This window comes from Pseudophryne corroboree, chromosome 4 (assembly GCF_028390025.1).
Source record: "Pseudophryne corroboree isolate aPseCor3 chromosome 4, aPseCor3.hap2, whole genome shotgun sequence".
Taxonomy (NCBI): Eukaryota; Metazoa; Chordata; class Amphibia; order Anura; family Myobatrachidae; genus Pseudophryne; species Pseudophryne corroboree.
Genome location: NC_086447.1, coordinates 802,623,064 through 802,639,284, shown reverse-complemented (window position 1 = coordinate 802,639,284; position 16,221 = coordinate 802,623,064). Strand labels below are relative to the sequence as shown.

The following is a 16,221-nucleotide window of genomic DNA, read 5'->3' as shown; positions in this document are numbered from 1 at the left end:
GGGTAATTCAGACTAGATCGCTGCAGCAGCAGCGATCACAGTATGAATCTTTTTGTGCACACCCCAGGAGCCCAGTGAGATGTTATCAGCATCTCTGGGCTGTGATCGATTTAGCACATCTACGATCAATTCTGAATTAACCCCTATCTTCCCTCCTTACATCACTGAGCTGAGAGATAGAGGAGATAACCACAGCATGCCTCCCAAATGTCTCGATTTTGGCGGGACAGTCCCATTTTTCACAGTCTGTCTCGCTGTCCTACCCGTGGGTTGCAGTGTCCCGCGGTGAGGGGGGGGGGCAGTTGGAGGATTCCCTCTGTCACTCGCTGCTCTGAGCAGAGCAGCGGTGAATAGAGACTGTGTGCATTTGTACAGCGTCTATTTCCTGACAGAGAGGGACAGGGGGCATGGCCAGCAGCTCACTGAGTGCTGTCCATGCCCCCATAGTGACAAAAACGGTGGCGTGGTTTGTGATCGTGGCACTTATCGTGAGGCCACACCCCTTACTGCAAGGTCACGCCCACAATATACTATCCCTCTTCAGCCGGCACACAAGTTGGGATTTATGGCTAAGGCGAGACTGTGATCAGTGGGTCAGCAGGGTGCACACAGGTGAGTGTTAACAGAAAGGAGGCTGTAGATGTACGTATGTGGCAGTGGCGTGATTGTTTATATGTGCGGGTGAGAAGTATGAATCATGCTCTGAGGTGGTTGGGGAGCCAGTGACGTAGTTAGCAAAGGCTGACACAAAGAGGTAGGAGAAGTAAATGAGATGGACAGAACAGAAGCATTAAACAGAGATTGAAGTGGTGAGAAGCGGGTAGAAGATAGGCCAGAAAGGAGCGTAGTGTGGTATTCCAGGTAAGAAATTACAACATACATCCTTCAGTTATTGCACCCTCTAGTGGCCAGTGCCCTGTACAAGGATGAGATTTTGTGGTATACATGATCAGGGCCAGCATTACCATTAGGTAGCTTTAGGCAGCTGCCTAAGGGCACTGGCCACTAGAGGGAGCAACTGAGTCCTCAAAAAACCAATAACTGAAGCATGGCTCTATCAGTCCTGATGACCAACGCTGACTCTGGAACTCCCCCAGCCCCCTGCACTGTGGTCAAAGTGCTAGAGTCAGCAGCAGTGGTGGCCTCTCCTTCCCTCTCCTCCAGTCCTCTCCTTAGATCTGGGTGCCAGCCTGTCACATGACAAGCTCCCCTCCCCACACAACACGAGGAGCTGTTGCTGCTGAATGGAGGCTGATTAGGGTATATCTGTTATTAATATGATGTGACTGTGGGGGTAATTCTGAGTTGATCGCAGCAGGATCTTTGTTAGCAGTTGGGCAAAACCATGTGCACTGCAGGGGAGGCAGATATAACATGTGCAGAGAGAGTTAGATTTGGGTGTGGTGTGTTCAATCTGCAATCTAAATTGCAGTGTAAAATAAAGCAGCCAGTATTTACCCTGCACAGAAACAATATAACCCACCCAAATCTTACTCTCTCTACACATGTTATATCTGCCTCCCCTGCAGTGCACATGGTTTTGCCCAACTGCTAACAAAAATCCTGCTGCGATCAACTCAGAATTACCCCCTGTGTCTGTAATATATGCGTTTGTGGGGGATGGGGGGTAGCAGCCATGCATGATCTGTGTGCACCTCGTAATCAGTCTGAATCAGGACCTGTAAGTTACTTCCATTAAAAAATCACATCCATAGTTCCGGAGTTGATGCAAATGTTTCTGACCTGAATTAAACAGGAACAAGACAGTATAATAGGAGCAAAAATCACTAGAAAAAGGATGTAGCAGGCAGAGGCGGATTGGCCATAGGGTTTACAGGGAAGATCCCCGGTGGGCCAACCAGAGCCGGCCCTAACCAATATGATGCCCTAGGCAAGATTTTGGCTGGTGCCCCCTAGCACCACCGCTGGTTCCGCCTCTGACCTTGCACCTCTTTCCCAGCACCATCACCCCTCACCCATAGCAGTCCTTATTTTGGTGTTTGTACTACCTATATTTTAAATAGGAACAGTTCGCACATTTGGCACACAGCCCAAAAAGGGGTGTGGTTTTGCTGGCAAGGGGCATGGCCACACAATAGTAACCCCAATTCTGATTACGCCACACAGTACTGCAACTTTATTTCTCTAACGTCCTAAGTGGATGCTGGGGACTCCGTCAGGACCATGGGGTTTAGCGGCTCCGCAGGAGACAGGGCACAATAATAAAAGCTTTAGGATCAGGTGGTGTGCACTGGCTCCTCCCCCTATGACCCTCCTCCAAGCCTCAGTTAGATTTTTGTGCCCGGCCGAGAAGGGTGCAATCTAGGTGGCTCTCCTGAGCTGCTTAGAATAAAAGTTTAAGTTAGGTTTTTTATTTTCAGTGAGTCCTGCTGGCAACAGGCTCACTGCTACGAGGGACTTAGGGGAGAGAAGAAAACTCACCTGCGTGCAGGATGGATTTGCTTCTTAGGCTACTGGACACCATTAGCTCCAGAGGGAGTCGGAACACAGGTCTCACCCTGGGGTTCGTCCCGGAGCCGTGCCGCCGACCCCCCTTGCAGATGCCGAAGTTGAAGAGGTCCAGAGGTCCAGAAACAGGCGGCAGAAGACTTTCAGTCTTCATAAGGTAGCGCACAGCACTGCAGCTGTGCGCCATTGTTGTCAGCACACTTCATACCAGCGGTCACTGAGGGTGCAGGGCGCTGGGGGGGGCGCCCTGGGCAGCAATGTATTATACCTTTTTTATGGCTAAAATACATCACATATAGCCCTTGAGGCTATAGGGATGTATTTAACCCCTGCCAGATCTCACAAACTCCGGGAGAAGAGCCCGTCGTTTTAGGGGGCGGGGCCTATTCTCCTCAGCACACGGCGCCATTTTCCTGCTCAGCTCTGCTGTGAGGAAGGCTCCCAGGCTCTCCCCTGCACTGCACTACAGAAACAGGGTTAAAACAGAGAGGGGGGGCACTTATTTGGCGATATGATTACATATGTGAAAATGCTATAAGGGAAAACACTTGTATAAGGGGTTGTCCCTGTATAATTATAGCGTTTTTGGTGTGTGCTGGCAAACTCTCCCTCTGTCTCCCCAAAGGGCTAGTGGGGTCCTGTCCTCTATCAGAGCATTCCCTGTGTGTGTGCTGTGTGTCGGTACGTGTGTGTCGACATGTAGGAGGACGATGTTGGTGAGGAGGCGGAGCAAATTGCCTGTATTGGTGATGTCACTCTCTAGGGAGTCGACACCGGAATGGATGGCTTATTTAGGAATTACGTGATAATGTCAACACGATGCAAGGTCGGTTGACGACATGAGACGGCCGGCAAATAAATTAGTACCTGTCCAGGCGTCTCAGACACCGTCAGGGGCTTGTAAAAACGCCCATTTACCTCAGTTGGTCGACACAGACACAGACACGGACACTGACTTCAGTGTCGACGGTGAAGAAACAAACGTATTTTCCTTTAGGGCCACACGTTACATGTTAAGGGCAATGAAGGAGGTGTTATATATTTCTGATACTACAAGTACCACAAATAAGGGTATTATGTAGGGTGGGAATAATCTACTTGTAGTTTTTCCTGAATCAGATAAATTAAAGTGTGTGATGATACGTGGGTTTCCTCCGATAGAAAATTATTGGAGGTATACCCTTTCCCGCCAGAAGTGAGGGCGAGTGGGGAAACACACCTTAGGGTGGATAAGGCGCTCACACGCTTATAAAAACAAGTGGCGTTACCGTCTCCAGATACGGCCGCCCTCAAGGAGCCAGCTGATAGGAAGCTGAAAAATATCCTAAAAAGTATATACACACATACTGGTGTTATACTACGACCAGCAATCGCCTCAGCCTGGATGTGCAGCGCTGGGGGGGCTTGGTCGGATTTCCTGACTGAAAATATTGATACCCTTGACAGGAACAATATTTTATTGACTATAGAGCATTTTAAGGATGCATTTCTATATATGCGAGATGCGCAGAGGGATATTTGCATTCTGGCATCAAGAGTAGATGTGATGTCCATATCTGCCAGACGATGTTTATAGACACGACAGTGGTCAGGTGATGCAGATTCCAGACGGCACATGGAAGTATTGCCGTATAAAGGGGCGGTCCATCGGACCTGGTGGCCATGGCAACAGCTGGAAAATCCACTTTTGTTACCCCAAGTCACATCTCAGCAGAAAAGGACACAGTCTTTTCAGTCTCAGTCCTTTCGTACCCATAAAGGCAGGCGGGCAAAAGGCCAGTCATATCTGCCCAGGGTTAGAGGAAAGGGAAGAAGACTGCAGCAGGCAGCCCATTCCCAGGAACAGAAGTCCTCCACAGCTTCTGCCAAGTCCGCAGCATGACGCTGGGGCCATACAAGCGGACTCAGGTGCGGTGGGGGGTCATCTCAAGAGTTTCAGCACGCAGTGGGCTCACTCGCAAGTGGACTCCTGGATCCTACACGTAGTATCCCAGGTGTACATTGGAAATTCGAGACGTCTTCCCCTCACAAGTTCCTGAAGTCTGCTTTACCAACGTCTCCCTCCGACAGGGAGGCAGTATTGGGAAAAAATTCACAGGCTGTATTCCCAGCAGGTGATAATCAAAGTACCCCTCCTACAACAAGGGAAGGGGTATTATTCCACACTATATTGTGGTACTGAAGCCAAACGGCTCGGTGAGATCTAAAAGATTTGAACAATTACATACAAGGGTTCAAATCAAGATGGAGTCACTCAGAGCAGTGATAGCGAACCAGGACGATATGGTGTCACTGGATATCAGGGACGCTTACCTACATGTCCAAATTTTGCCCTTCTCACCAAGGGTATCTCAGGTTCGTGGTACAGAACTGTCACTATCAGTTCAGACGCTGCCGTTTGGATTGTCCACGGCACCCCGGGTCTTTACCATGGTAATGGCCGAAATGATGATTCTTCCTAAAAGAAATATGGACGCTTTCCTGATAAGGGCAAGGTCCAGAGAACAGTTGGCGGTCGGAGTAGCACTATCTCAAGTAGTTCTACGACAGCACGAGTGGATTCTAAATATTCCAAAATCGCAGCTTTTTCCGACGACACGTCTAATGTTCCTAGGAATGATTCTGGACACAGTCCAGAAAAGGATGTTTTCTCCCGGAGAAGAAGGCCAGGGAGTTATCCGAGCTAGCCAGGAACCTCCTAAAACCAGGAAAAGTATCAGTGCATCATTGCACAAGGGTCCTGTGAAAAATGGTGGTTTCTTACAAAGCGATCCCATTCGGTAGATTTCACGCAAGAACCTTTCAGTGGAATCTGCTGGGAAAATGGTCCGGATCGCATCTTCAGATGCATCAGCGGATAACCCTGTCTCCAAGGACAAGGGTGTTTTCTTCTGCGGTGGCTGCAGAGTGCTCATCTATGAAAGGGCCGCAGATTCGACATTCAGGACTGGGTCCTGGTGACCACGGATGCCAGCCTGAGTGGCTGGGGAGCAGTCACACAAGGGAAAAAAATTCCAGGGAGTGTGATCAAGTCTGGAGACTTCTCTCCACATAAATATACTGGAGCTAAGGGCAATTTACAAGGCTCTAAGCTTAGCAAGACCTCTGCTTCAAGGTCAGCCGGTATTGATCCAGTGGGACAACATCACGGCAGTCGCCCACGTAAACAGACAGGGCGGCACATGAAGCAGGAGGGAAATGGCAGAAACTGCAAGGATTCTTCGCTGGGCGAAAAATCATGTGATAACACTCTCAGCAGTGTTAATTCCGGGAGTGGAAAACTGGGAAGCAGACTTCCTCAGCAGGCATAACCTCCACCCGGGAGAGTGGGGACTTCAGCGGGAAGTCTTCCACATGATTGTAAACCGTTGGGAAAAACCAAAGGTGGACATGATGGCGTCCCGCCTGAACAAAAAACTAGACAGATATTGCGCCAGGTCAAGGGACCCTCAGGCAATAGCGGTGGACGCTCTGGTAACACTGTGGGTGTACCAGTCAGGGTATGTGTTCCCTCCTATGCATCTCATACCAAAAGTACTGAGAATCATAAGAAGGAGATGAGTAAGAACGATACTCGTGGTTCCGGATGGGTCAAGAAGGACTTGGTACCCGGAACTTCAAGAGATGCTCACGGAAGAACCGTGGCCTCTACCTTTAAGAGAGGACCTGCTCCAGCAGGGGCCTTGTCTGTTCCAAGACTTACCGCGGCTGCGTTTGACGGCATGGCAGTTGAACGCCGGATCCTGAAAGGGCATTCCAGATGAAGTCATCCCTACCCTGGTCGAAGCCAGGAAGGATGTAACCGCAAAACATTTTCACCGCATTTGGCGAAAATATGTTGCGTGGTGTGAGGCCAAGAAGGTCCCTACAGAGGAATTCCAACTGGGTCGTTTCCTACATTTCCTGAAAACAGGACTGTCTATGGGCCTAAAATTAGGGTCCATTAAAGTTCAAATTTCGACCCTGTCGAATTTCTTCCAGAAAGAACTGGCTTCAGTGCCTGAAGTTCAGACGTTTGTAAAAGGGGTACTGCATATACAGCCTCCTTTTGTGCCTCCAGTGGCACCTTGGGATCTCAATGTTGTTTTGAGTTTCCTAAAGTCACATTGGTTTGATCCACTCACCACTGTGGAATTAAAATATTTCACATGGAAGGTGAAGATTCTATTAGCCCTGGCTTCAGCCAGGCGTGTGTCAGAATGGGCGGCTTTATCATATAAAAGCCCTTACTTAATTTTTCATTCTGACAGGGCAGAATTGAGGACTCGTCCTCAATTTCTCCTTAAGGTGTTTTCTGTTTTTCACATGAACCAACCTATTGTGGTACCTGCGGCTACTAGGGACTTGGAGGACTCCAAGTTACTTGACGTTGTCAGGGCCCTGAAAATATATGTTTCCAGGACGACTGGAGTCAGAAAATCTGACTCGCTGTTTAGCCTGTATGCACCCAACAAGATGGGTGTTCCTGCTTCTAAGCAGACGATTGCTCGCTGGATTTGTAGTACAATTCAGCTTGCACATTCTGTGGCAGGCTTGCCACAGCCAAAATCAGTAAAAGACCATTCCACAAGGAAGTGGGCTCATCTTGGGCGGCTGCCCGAGGGGTCTCGGCTTTACAACTTTGCCGAGCTGCTACTTGGTCAGGGGCACACCCTGACTGAGGAGGACCTGGAGTTCTCTCATTCGGTGCTGCAGAGTCATCCGCACTCTCCCGCCCGTTTGGGAGCTTTGGTATAATCCCCATGGTCCTGACGGAGTCCCCAGCATCCACTTAGGACGTTAGAGAAAATAAGAATTTACTTACCGATAATTCTATTTCTCGTAGTCCGTAGTGGATGCTGGGCGCCCATCCCAAGTGCGGATTGTCTGCAATACTTATACATAGTTATTGTTACAAAAATCGGGTTATTCTTGTTGTGAGCCATCTTTTCAGAGGCTCCTTCGTTGTTATCATACTGTTAACTGGGTTCAGATCACAGGTTGTACGGTGTGATTGGTGTGGCTGGTATGAGTCTTACCCGGGATTCAATATCCTTCCTTATTATGCACGCTCGTCCGGGCACAGTATCCTAACTGAGGCTTGGAGGAGGGTCATAGGGGGAGGAGCCAGTGCACACCACCTGATCCTAAAGCTTTTATTATTGTGCCCTGTCTCCTGCGGAGCCGCTAAACCCCATGGTCCTGACGGAGTCCCCAGCATCCACTACGGACTACGAGAAATAGAATTATCGGTAAGTAAATTCTTATTTTACATTTGATCATGCGATAGTGTCCATAATTCATATTACATCCCACAGTAGTATAACTTTACCTTATAAACGTTACTCCTCAAAGTAGAGCCCCTTATTCACATTACATCACACTGAATTGCTCCTTATTCACATTACACCACACCCTATTGCTCTTTATTCACATTAGACGACACAGTAGTGCCCTTTCTATACGCAACGATACATAGTAGAGCACCTTATACACATAATGCCACACAGTAATGCCCCTTACACATATGAGACACAATATTAATGTCCTTATAAACATAACGCGCCTTACACATTATGACAACCTTTATTAATGTCCTTTTACACATAATGTCCCTTACACATATGCTGCACATTATTAGTGCCACTATACGCATAATGACATACATACAGTAGCACCCTGTTACACATACAGTATGCCGCACATTATTAATGCCCTTATACACATAATGACACACATAGTGCCCCTTACACATATGTTGCACATTATTAATGCATTTTTACATGACACACATAATGCTCCTTACACATATTCCGAACACTACTGCACAACCAACCCACTCACATGCACACAGCACTCACACTGCCACTAACACTGTGACCTCTGCCTCTGCTTGGATACAGATGTGTCCTCATAAATCTTGCCTCAATGCTAATGTCGGGCACATTTTTTTAAATGAAAATGGATCTTATTTGCATTGCTATGTGGCTAGGATGCACAAGCAGCTTCTGCTGATTAAACTGATATGCAGCATGCCTATATACTGTGTGAGACTTTGGCTGTATCTGCATATGAAATGTTACACACAGAATATAGGCATGCCGCATATCATTTTAATCAGCAGAAGCTCCTGATGCCCCTAGGCATATCAAATGCCCCAGGTAATTGCCTAGTTTGCCTATGCCTATGGCCGGCTCTGGGGCCGACGCACCCGTGGGGCCTGTTTTGTTTGAGGACATGTGGTCCTTATTATAGACATAATGAATAAGATGCAAAATAATTTGCATATATTAAAATCACTTTGCCACTTAGCCTGTGATTGCAGATGATCTAGTGTATGCTCTGTCTGCCTGCTTGGCTGACATATAGGATTGAGTGAATAGTGATTGGGATACGGTTGGTGTAATAGGCAAGAATATATATCTTTCTAAAGAATGATATCGTTTCCTAAATTCTGAAGGTGTATCATATAATGTGCTCGTAATATTTAATTTAATTTATTTTTAATTTCCCCCTTGATGCTGGACATGCCCACTATCTGGAAAGTCTTGGGGGGAGGCTGCTGCTGCCATGGCTAGACCTTACACCTCTGGTGCTGCCCACGTGGGGCCACGAGTACAAATTTTTCCAGGGCCGCTTTTTGTTCCCAATCCGCCCCTGGTAGCAGGGCTAGTCCAGGAAATCCTAATGACCTACACCAGGCATTCCCAACCTCAGTCTTCAAGGCACACTTACAGTGCAGAGTTTAGTGATATCCATGCTTCAGCACAGATGGTTAAATCAAAGTAACTGAGGAACTAATTAAGTAACCTGTGCTCTAGCATGGATGTCACTAAAACCTTGGGGTAAATGTATAGTAATAGGGTTCGAGTTACAAGAGGCGCGGGACTTCGGTCAAGAATGCGTGTATTTTTAAAGTGGCAATCATATACAATACAGAACCAGGTTAGCTTTGCCTTGTACATGATTGCCGCTTTTTAAAATACGGGCATTCTCGTCCAAAGTCCCGTACCACCTCCAGCAACTCGGACCCTATTACATTTAGTCCATGGACTGTTACTGTGCCTTGAGAACCAAGGTTGGGAATGCCTGACCTACACTTAGTGCAGGAAGTGATAGGCCTATGAAACCTCAGCACACATGGCTGCAATTACTTGCACTGCATCTATGGGGTCAATTCAGTTACGCGTCCACAAGTGCAGCTTGTATCGCCAGACTCATGGGGGTAAATTTACTAAAATGGGAGTTCTATTTGAGATGGGATGTTGCCACTAGCAACCAATCAGATTCCAGGTATTATCTTCTAGAAGGTGCTAGATAAATGAGAAGTAGAATCTGATTGGTTGCTATGGGCAACATCCCATCTCAAATAGAACTCCCATCTTAGTAAATTTACCCCATGGACTTTTGTTTGTAGCCCCGTATTGGGCGGGCGTGTCGTTGGAAACAGGGGCGGGTTTCGGGGCAGCTGCGTGACATCACACGCGGCCGAAAAATGGCGGCTCTGCACCTGTCTTTGGAGCCTGACTGCAGAGGCAGGGGGCATCCACAAATCAGCTGCCCGGCATTTGCATGCTGGACGGCCTTGCTCTGGGCATGCAATTCAGCCAGTTGCAGTTTTGCTAAAATAGCAAAACTGCAAGTGAAGCTGAGTAAGGTCCAATGTATACTATATGAAATACCCAGTAATAATAATATGTTATATTTTGGCAGGGGGATGATGACCCTTTGGGAGCAATCCATTTGCGAGGTTGTGTGGTGACTGCTGTAGAAGATTTAGCTGATGGTAAGTTGCTCCGGGTTTCATCTAAATATGTAAATTCCTGTTCAGACCAGACATATATAAGAGAACCTAGGCAAGTGCTTGAGGCCAGTGGGGCCGGTATCCGTTTGGATGGTCGACCATGTTATGGTCGACAGTCATTAGGTCGACCACTATTGGTCGACATTGGCATGGTCGACACGTGAAAATGGTCGACACGTGAAAATGTCGACATGAGTTTTTCACATTTTTTTTTCTTTTGTGGAACTTTTCCATACTTTACGATCCACATGGACTACGATTGGGTACGGTAATCTGTGCCGAGCGCAGTGGTAGCGGAGCGAGGCACCTTGCCCAAAGCATGGTGAGCGAAGCGGTGCACTAATTGGGGTTCCCCGTCACTTTACGACGAAAACTAAACCAAAAAAAGTTTAAAAAAACTCATGTCGACCTTTTCATGTGTCGACCTTTCACGGTTCGACCATTTGTCCATGTCGACCATGACAATGTCGACCAATAGTGGTCGACCTAATGACTGTCGACCATAACATGGTCGACCATTCATACCGGAAACCAGTGGGGCCTAAGAGGAAACATAAAGCAGGCAATGGGACTGGAAAATGCTCTACTATGATTCCGGTCCTACCACTGAATGACTGGTGGACGTTATAACAGTAGCTGTTGTGTTGGATATCATATGACAAAGAACATAATAAAAGATTGATTCAAGTTTTAACAGACGCAAATTTAAATAGTAAAGTAAAAAACAAAAGAAAATAGTTGGGCGCAATCTATTGGGATATTTCTATCTGACAGGCCTCTGCCTCCAACAGAAGGGGTAATGCGCCGCCGAGGTGCCCGACGGCCGATACGGCCGACGAGCAACCCGGCGGCGGGGGGGCAGTGACGGGGGGAGTGAAGTTTCTTCACTCCCCCCGTCACCCGGCTGCATTGAAGTGCAGGCAAATATGGATGAGATCGTCCATATTGGCCTGCATGCACAGCCGACGGGAGATCAGCGATGAACGAGCGCGGGGCCGCGCATCGTTCATCGCTGGAGTCTCCACACTGAAAGATATGAACGAGTTCTCGTTCATTTATGAACGAGATCGTTCATATCTTTCAGAATATCGGCATGTGTGTAGGGCCTATAACTGTGACCTTCTAAAACATGAAAAAACAAACCAGACTATTGTAATAATATAAACAAAAACAATACACCCATAGAAAGGTGAAAAAAGACTCTCCGAAGCAACTCTTGTATGCCTGACCAGAATAATTAGGATATTTAGAACGTCACAGAAAAATCTACCAATAGATAAAACTTAACCTTTAATATGAATTAGATAAAATGTCTCCCTCATACATCAGACGATGTTAGATCTTCTCCTCCTTCATCTTCATTGCATTCTCAATCCGATACGGACAAGGAGCGAGAATACTAAATCAAATTCATATTCCTACCATAGACTGTGGTGTGGGGATATGTTCTTAAAGTGGATATCAGGATCGGTCTGCCTGCCGGATGATAATATGTGGGGCATATAGTGGATGAAGCTGTCCGGTTTACTGGCGGCTTCACCACGATCATTTATTACACTCAGAGGTATCGGTGTTCAGTCATTGGACGTCTGTTCCAACTCTAAGATACCGCCCACCCACAGTATCATCATGACGTAGGACGAGATCTTAGGTTAGGGAACCAGGTCAGAGAACCACTGCACCTGACAGTGGGATAATGAGCAATGGCATAGTTCTGTGTATTCTGCTCTTTTGGAAACTATGCTTTCTACCTTAGTTTAGTGGGGAACCTAACTATATTACTTATCTATATCTGGAAATACCGCAACTTGCTGTACGGAGGATTTTTTCCCCGCCTTAGGATACCACCCACTAATCACGTCACTGAAATACGTGATGAAATCAATGGACACAAACTACTAGCACCTGATAGGTGTACACCTATCATGATGAAGTCCAACACCGGAAATATACCGGTATAAAGGGTGCTACATGGCTGAAGCTGGGGGTGAGCTGTTCTCCTTGTGAACAAGCCCTCCCGGCGAAATGTACATTAAGGAGCTTCCCGGCAGCCCCGCCACCTGCGCATGGCGGACCGCCCGACACACAGGTTCAGTAAGACATGCAGCGGCATTAGAAACTAATAGGTTACTTGATGGACAATAGCCCTTATTCTCTATTAGCTACCACATCAGTGGAGGATTTGTTTTAGCTTGGAGTTAAGTGGGCACCTATTGTTATTTGGCAGATTTAGGGTTAAGTTAACCTTCCCTCCCTTCCCTCTCAATTTGTAGGGAAAATATGCTCAGCATATGATCAGTTATGACCACCAGCGGAAACTGTATTTTGATATACATTTGAATGTGTTCACTTTTTGGTTGTAAATACAGTTAAAGGCTCTTATGTATAAATTGCCACATCTGTATAACACCTGAGGTATTATAATAATTTTACCATAGTGGTTTAAATCTGGGATAACATGAATTTTATCTACCTGTAAAACAAGAGAAAATCTTTTGGTTTGAAACATTGTATGGTATATTGCCAGTGGCGTAACTAGAAATTTTTCTTCCCCCAAGCCAAAAAATTCTTCGCCCCCCCCCCCCATAATTGGCAGTAGTAAAGGGACAAATATGCACGCGCCGGAGGGGCGCGCCGCCAAAAAGGTGTGTGGCTTCGTTGAAATGGGCGTGGCTTCGCATAAAGGGGTGTGGCATTGCAGGAAAAGACTACCTTATACCCCAGTTTTGCAACCTGCACGCCCAGACGTTAGCCACCACAGGAAAGAAAAATAATCCTGATTCATGCCCCTTACATTATTTGTCATTTTTCCTCCTTATAGTAATGCCCAGTATACATTATTCCACATACTGCAATGGCCCTCAGACATTATGCCACACACAATAATGCACATGACACAATATGCACACACTGTAATGCCCCTGACACATTATGCCACACACCGTAATGCCTGTGACACATTATGACAGGAATCGCAATGCCCGTTATACATTATGCTACACACTGCAATGCCCCTGATACATTATAGCACATACAATGTCTGTGACACATTATGACCAGGGCCGGATTAACAATGGGGCTGATGGAGCGGCAGCTCCAGGCCCACTCTCCCAAATAGGCCCACAGCATCTTACAGATCTTGGTGTGCCGTAGATAGGAGAGAGAAAAAATCCTGCTACTGCAGCCTGATTCTCCCCACTGACGCCTCTCCCGGAGGTCACCCGCGCAGCCCTGCACTTCCCTGCTTCGTCCTCCTCAACAGGCGGTGCCACTGGCCGCTTCCCGAGTCCTGACTGCCTCACTCTCTGGCCGGGACATATGCCACTCCTTCAGCACTGCCCCCGGGGCGGGCTGTCCTCTGCTGGCCCAACCCCTCCTCACAGGGCTGCCTCAGCATTCTCAACGCTGTCAGGAGGAGACCAGGGAAGCGCAGCTCTGCTCTCCAGTACTAACGATTCTTTCAGAAATCTTCAACCATCGGTGAGTTCCCCTTTTTAAAGCCTCCTCTAGTGTCTCCTGCCCGTATTCTTCCCGCATGCTGCTCCTCAGCTAGCGCACAGCATAGCTCCAGGAACAACACGCGCCAGCTCTGCACACCACTGTCACCAATGCAAGATAATTTCAGTTAATACTGGGGTAGTGCCTGCAGTTGCATTGTGACCATTAACCCTGTCACTAATGAGGTGTGGGGATATAGTATGAGTAGATAATTCAGAAGTGTAGTGAAGTAGTGCAGTGTTGTATTGTGGGTAGGTGGTGCAAAGTGCGGAGGTAGTATAGCGCAGCTTTGTAGTCAGGTCCAGTGACAGGGGGGGTCAAAGGGGACTCCCGTACAGGGCCCCGACATTGTGAGGGGCCCCCAGGTTTGGTTATAGGCAGTATTAGTACTGTATGTATTAAACATGGCAGTCCCCTTTGCCAGTGCGGTGGCTACCATGATCACTCCAAGTCCGACTCGGCCCACCTCTGGCAACCCACCACTGGCTTCCCCGAGGTCATCTGTCCATATCCCATCGAGTGTGGGCATGGTGTCATGATGTTCGACACTGCGCCCCCCTTCAAACACTTCTATGTTATGTCTGCACTCTGCAGATGGGATTGGGGACGGTCTCCACCTAGGAGGAGCGCTGGAGCGGTACTGCGGTCAGTGGGCTGGCATCATTGTCCTGTCACTGACTGACTGCAGCAGGACTCAGAGAAACAGCCTTGGGGTGCATACACACGGTGAGATTCGGACTTATCCGATTCTCACCGTGCGACAGGGGGCCGGGTCGGCACTTAGCCAGTATCGCAAGCACATAATGAGTGTGCTTGCGATGCTGGCTATGTGCGATGTCAATCCTGACTATCTCTTCTATAGAGATAGTCAGGATTGACTTGCCTGCACAGCCTATTTTTTCTGCCGATGCCGACCGCGCGGGGCCGCGCATCGGCATCGGATCAGGATCGCAAGGTGACTGTCACCTTGCGATCTGCACTATCTTTTCTTCCGATTCTGACTATATAGTCAGAATCGGAAGAAAATATCTTACCGTGTGTACACACCTTAACAGGCTCAGCCAGGCAGCGTCAGCATGGGGAGCCTGGATAGTGGCAGTGACACTGTATTGGTAAATGTGTCACTGTGTGTGTGTGTGTGTGTGTGTGTGTGTGTGTGTGTGTGTGTGTGTGTGTGTGAAAAGGTTGGGGGTAATAGACTGCGCTCCTGAACAAATGCTCTATATCTCCAGAGGTATGCAGCTTTTAGGTGTAGGGGTCATGGCTGGCGACAAGGGTGTACTAAGGGAATACTCTTCCCAGGCCCCAAGGTTCAGAGGGGCACCTAAGTTTGAATCATATGCAGACTGCACCAGCTATCCATCTGGTGCCATACAATAGCACCTAACACACACACAATAAAGCCTGCCATGGTAAACCCCCACGCCCTCAAACGATCCCCTCCCCATTCTAATGTAAGGTCAAGGGGGACGGAGGGTCAGGAGACCCCGACGACATAAGTGTACCGGGCCCTGAGATTTCTGTTGCCAACCCTGTTTGTAGTGTAGGGAGGCAGTTCAGTGAAGTAGTATAGTATGGGGAGTTAGTGTAGTGATATTGGGGGTCATTCCGAGTTGTTCGCTCGTTGCCTATTTTCGCCATGCTGCGATTTGTTGCTAATTGCGCATGCGCTTAGTTATTTAACTAAAAACTTAGCAGATTTGCTGTGGATCCTGCGGCGCTTTTCAGTTGCACTGCTGATCGGTGAGTGATTGACAAGAAAGGGGCGTTTCTGGGAGGTAACTGAGCGTTTTCCGGGAGTGTTCTAAAAAACGCAGGCGTGTCAGGGAAAAACGTGAGAGTGTCTGAAGAAATGGTGGAGTGGCCGGCCGAACGCAGGGCGTGTTTGTGACGTCAAACCAGGAACTAAACGGACTGAGCTGATCGCAATCTGTGAGTAGGTCTGGAGCTACTCAGAAACTGCAAGGAATTATTTAGTAGCAATTCTGCTAATCTCTCGTTCGCTATTCTACTAAACTAAGATACACTCCCAGAGGGCGGCGGCCTAGCGTATGCAATGCTGCTAAAAGCAGTTAGCGAGCGAACAACTCGGAATGAAGGCCATTGTGTGGAGACATGGGGGTCATTCAGATCTGATCGCTGGGCTGCGTTTTTTGCTGCCCTTCGATCAGATAGTCGCCGCTTACAGGTGGAGTGGTTTGTCGCTGTGCAGGTGTGCGATCGCATGTGTAGCAGAGCCGCACAAACTGATTTTGTGCAGTCTGTGTGCAGCCCAGGACTTACTCTTCCAGTGCGATGAGAACAGGCTGATCGGGACCAGAGCTGACGTCACACATCCTCCCTGAAAACACTTGAGCCCGCCTGTGTTTTTCCGTACACTCCCTGTAAAAGGTCAGTTGCCACCCACAAACAGCCTCTTCCTGTCAATCTCCTTGCGAACGCCCGTGGGAATGGATCCTTCGCACCATCCC

The 16,221-nt window shown here is 48.0% G+C and overlaps 1 protein-coding gene across 8 annotated transcripts in view; it reads left to right on the top strand.

Moving 5' to 3' along the window:
* The window catches only part of PLEK (pleckstrin), a 513,179-nt gene that overhangs the window by 490,628 nt on the left and 6,330 nt on the right, over positions 1–16,221 (top strand). For all 8 annotated transcript variants that reach the window (XM_063918395.1, XM_063918392.1, XM_063918398.1 and 5 more), the window contains one exon: positions 10,162–10,234. In XM_063918395.1, coding sequence (XP_063774465.1) covers positions 10,162–10,234 — 73 coding nt within the window. The remainder of the gene's footprint in view (positions 1–10,161; positions 10,235–16,221) is intronic.